This window comes from Corvus brachyrhynchos, unplaced genomic scaffold (assembly GCF_000691975.1).
Source record: "Corvus brachyrhynchos isolate BGI_N302 unplaced genomic scaffold, ASM69197v1 scaffold72, whole genome shotgun sequence".
In the NCBI taxonomy this organism is placed as follows: Eukaryota; Metazoa; Chordata; class Aves; order Passeriformes; family Corvidae; genus Corvus; species Corvus brachyrhynchos.
In genome coordinates this window covers 1,043,949-1,046,232 of record NW_008236763.1, presented here as the reverse complement: position 1 = coordinate 1,046,232, position 2,284 = coordinate 1,043,949, and the positions used below count along the sequence as shown (strand labels likewise).

The window sequence follows — 2,284 nt, the reverse complement described above, 5'->3', positions numbered from 1 at the left end:
CCCCCCGCCCCCGGCCCCGCCCCCCCGCCCAGCGGCTCCCGGTGCTGAGCCAGGCGCCGGCCGGTGTGCGCCCATTGTGCTGCTCCCCAAGATTCCCTCCCAGCACCTCTGGCTCTGGGCTGTTTGGATGGCACCGAGTGGGTGGTGGGCACTGAAGGAGTCTGTGGGTCCAGAACTGGAGCAGGCACTGTCCCTGTGCCTGGAGGTTTTTCCCACAGAGCTGTTGGCAGGAGGAATGGGGGTCCCCTGCACCGCCCGTGACTCCCCTCTCCTGTCCCCTCAGTGCATGAGGCTGGTGTTTGCCCAGGAAACCCCCAGCGCTTGCTCTGACGCCCGAGGCAGCGCCGGGAGCCATGTCGGGTTCCTACGACGAGTCGGCATCAGCCGCCGAGGAAACAACCGACAGCTTCTGGGAGGTGAGTCCCAGCCATCCTCTCCTCCCACAGACCCCACCACCACTGTCCCTGCACCCTAGGGTGCCCCCTGGGCTGGGGGCTGCCCTCACCTCCCTGCCTGAGAGCATCCCTGCTGCGGTGGCTTCGTGTCTGAGCTGGCTCTGCCAAAGGTCTCAACCTCAGCTGTCCCCGAAGGGCACAGAGTGACAGTGAGGACTGGAAAGAGTTGGTTTTGAGCAGCCCCAACCCAAAGCTCCATCCCTGCACCCCCAAATTGCCTGGTGCTTCCCCTGTAGCCACCCCAGGCCAGCTGGGGCTGAGCCAGGCAGGACGGTCACAGCCCCCACACCTGCCTGTCCCCATCCCAGGTGGGGAACTACAAGCGCACGGTGAAGCGGATCGATGATGGACACCGACTCTGCAATGACCTCATGAACTGCGTGCACGAGCGGGCCAAGATCGAGAAGTCCTACGCCCAGCAGCTCACCGACTGGTCCAAGCGGTGGAGGCAGCTCATCGAGAAAGGTACCATGGCTTCCCCAGAGGGAGGGCTTCCCCGGGACACCTGGGTCCCCACGCACCGTCACAGCATCACCTGGCAGAAATGGAGGGGGTAAGGGCAGTGGAGTGACCCCCAGCGGTCCCCTCGGCCCCCAGGTCCCCAGTATGGCAGCCTGGAGAAGGCATGGGCCGCGATCATGACGGAGGCGGACAAGGTGAGCGAGCTGCACCAGGAGGTGAAGAACAGCCTCCTGAACGACGACTTTGAGAAGGTCAAGAACTGGCAGAAGGACGCCTACCACAAGCAGATCATGGGGGGCTTCAAGGAGGCCAAGGAGGCTGAGGATGGCTTCCGCAAAGCCCAGAAGCCCTGGGCCAAGAAGCTCAAGGAGGTGAGAGAAACACAGCGTGTCCTGAGGCATCCCTGCATCCCCAGGTCTGGCTCTGTGTGCCCGGTCCCGGCTGGGAGAGATGTGTGGCACCTCCCCACAGGCAGAGGGGTGGGCAGGGGGCTGTGACTGCTACTCTGATGTCCCTTCCCTGTCCTCCCCACAGCTGGAGACAGCCAAGAAGGCCTATCACCTGGCATGCAAGGAGGAGAAGCTGGCCATGACCCGGGAAGCCAACAGCAAGGCGGATCAGTCCAACACCCCTGAGCAGCAGAAGAAGCTCCAGGACAAAGTGGAAAAGTGCAAGCAAGACGTGCAAAAGGTGTGAGGCACTGCCCTGTGCCGGACGCATGGGACATTGGGCAGGGGAAACCAGTGGAGATGGCCACCACCTCCCTTTCTCCACCATCCATTCCCATTTTCCCATCCCTGTGCTCCTGGAGAAGGATGAGGACTTGCAGGCAGTGCTCAGGGGAGTGTGAGTTGGGCAGGGATTTACCCCACTTATGGGGGCTGATTCCACCCACTGCAGCTCTTGGCTCAATTTGGGCTCCCCAGCCTGGTGAGCCCCAAACCAGACCTCTCAGCACCCAGAAACGGCCTCTGAGGTGCTCGAGGTACAACCAGGGTCCCTCCTGCGTTTTTTCAGACTCAGGAGAAGTACGAGAAGGTGCTGGACGAGCTGAACAAGTGCACCCCGCAGTACATCGAGAGCATGGAGCAGGTCTTCGAGCAGTGCCAGCAGTTTGAGGAGAAGAGGCTCAACTTCCTCAAGGAAATGCTCCTGGACATCAAGAGACACCTGAACCTGGCTGAGAGCAGCAGGTAGGGACAGTGAACGCTGGCCAACACGACGGTCACCAAGAGGTACCAGAGTGGCGGGAGGCTGTGCGGGAGCCTGGCGCCCCCCAGTGCCTCGGAGGACACCCAGCCTGGGCCCCAGGTGACACAGCCTGGGCACGCCCCCGTCCCACGCTGTCCCCGGGGGTCCCCCCCGCC

At 63.0% G+C, this 2,284-nt stretch overlaps 1 protein-coding gene across 1 annotated transcript in view; it reads left to right on the top strand.

The window, feature by feature from the left end:
- Positions 1–66: 66 nt before the first annotated feature.
- Positions 67–2,284, top strand: part of PACSIN1 (protein kinase C and casein kinase substrate in neurons 1) — a 5,064-nt gene continuing 2,846 nt past the window's right edge. Inside the window, exons 1-5 of the mRNA XM_008644705.2 lie at positions 67–416; positions 764–920; positions 1,053–1,288; positions 1,452–1,607; positions 1,935–2,110. Of these exons, the coding sequence (XP_008642927.1) occupies positions 354–416; positions 764–920; positions 1,053–1,288; positions 1,452–1,607; positions 1,935–2,110 (788 nt within the window). The 5' untranslated portion in view covers positions 67–353. The remainder of the gene's footprint in view (positions 417–763; positions 921–1,052; positions 1,289–1,451; positions 1,608–1,934; positions 2,111–2,284) is intronic.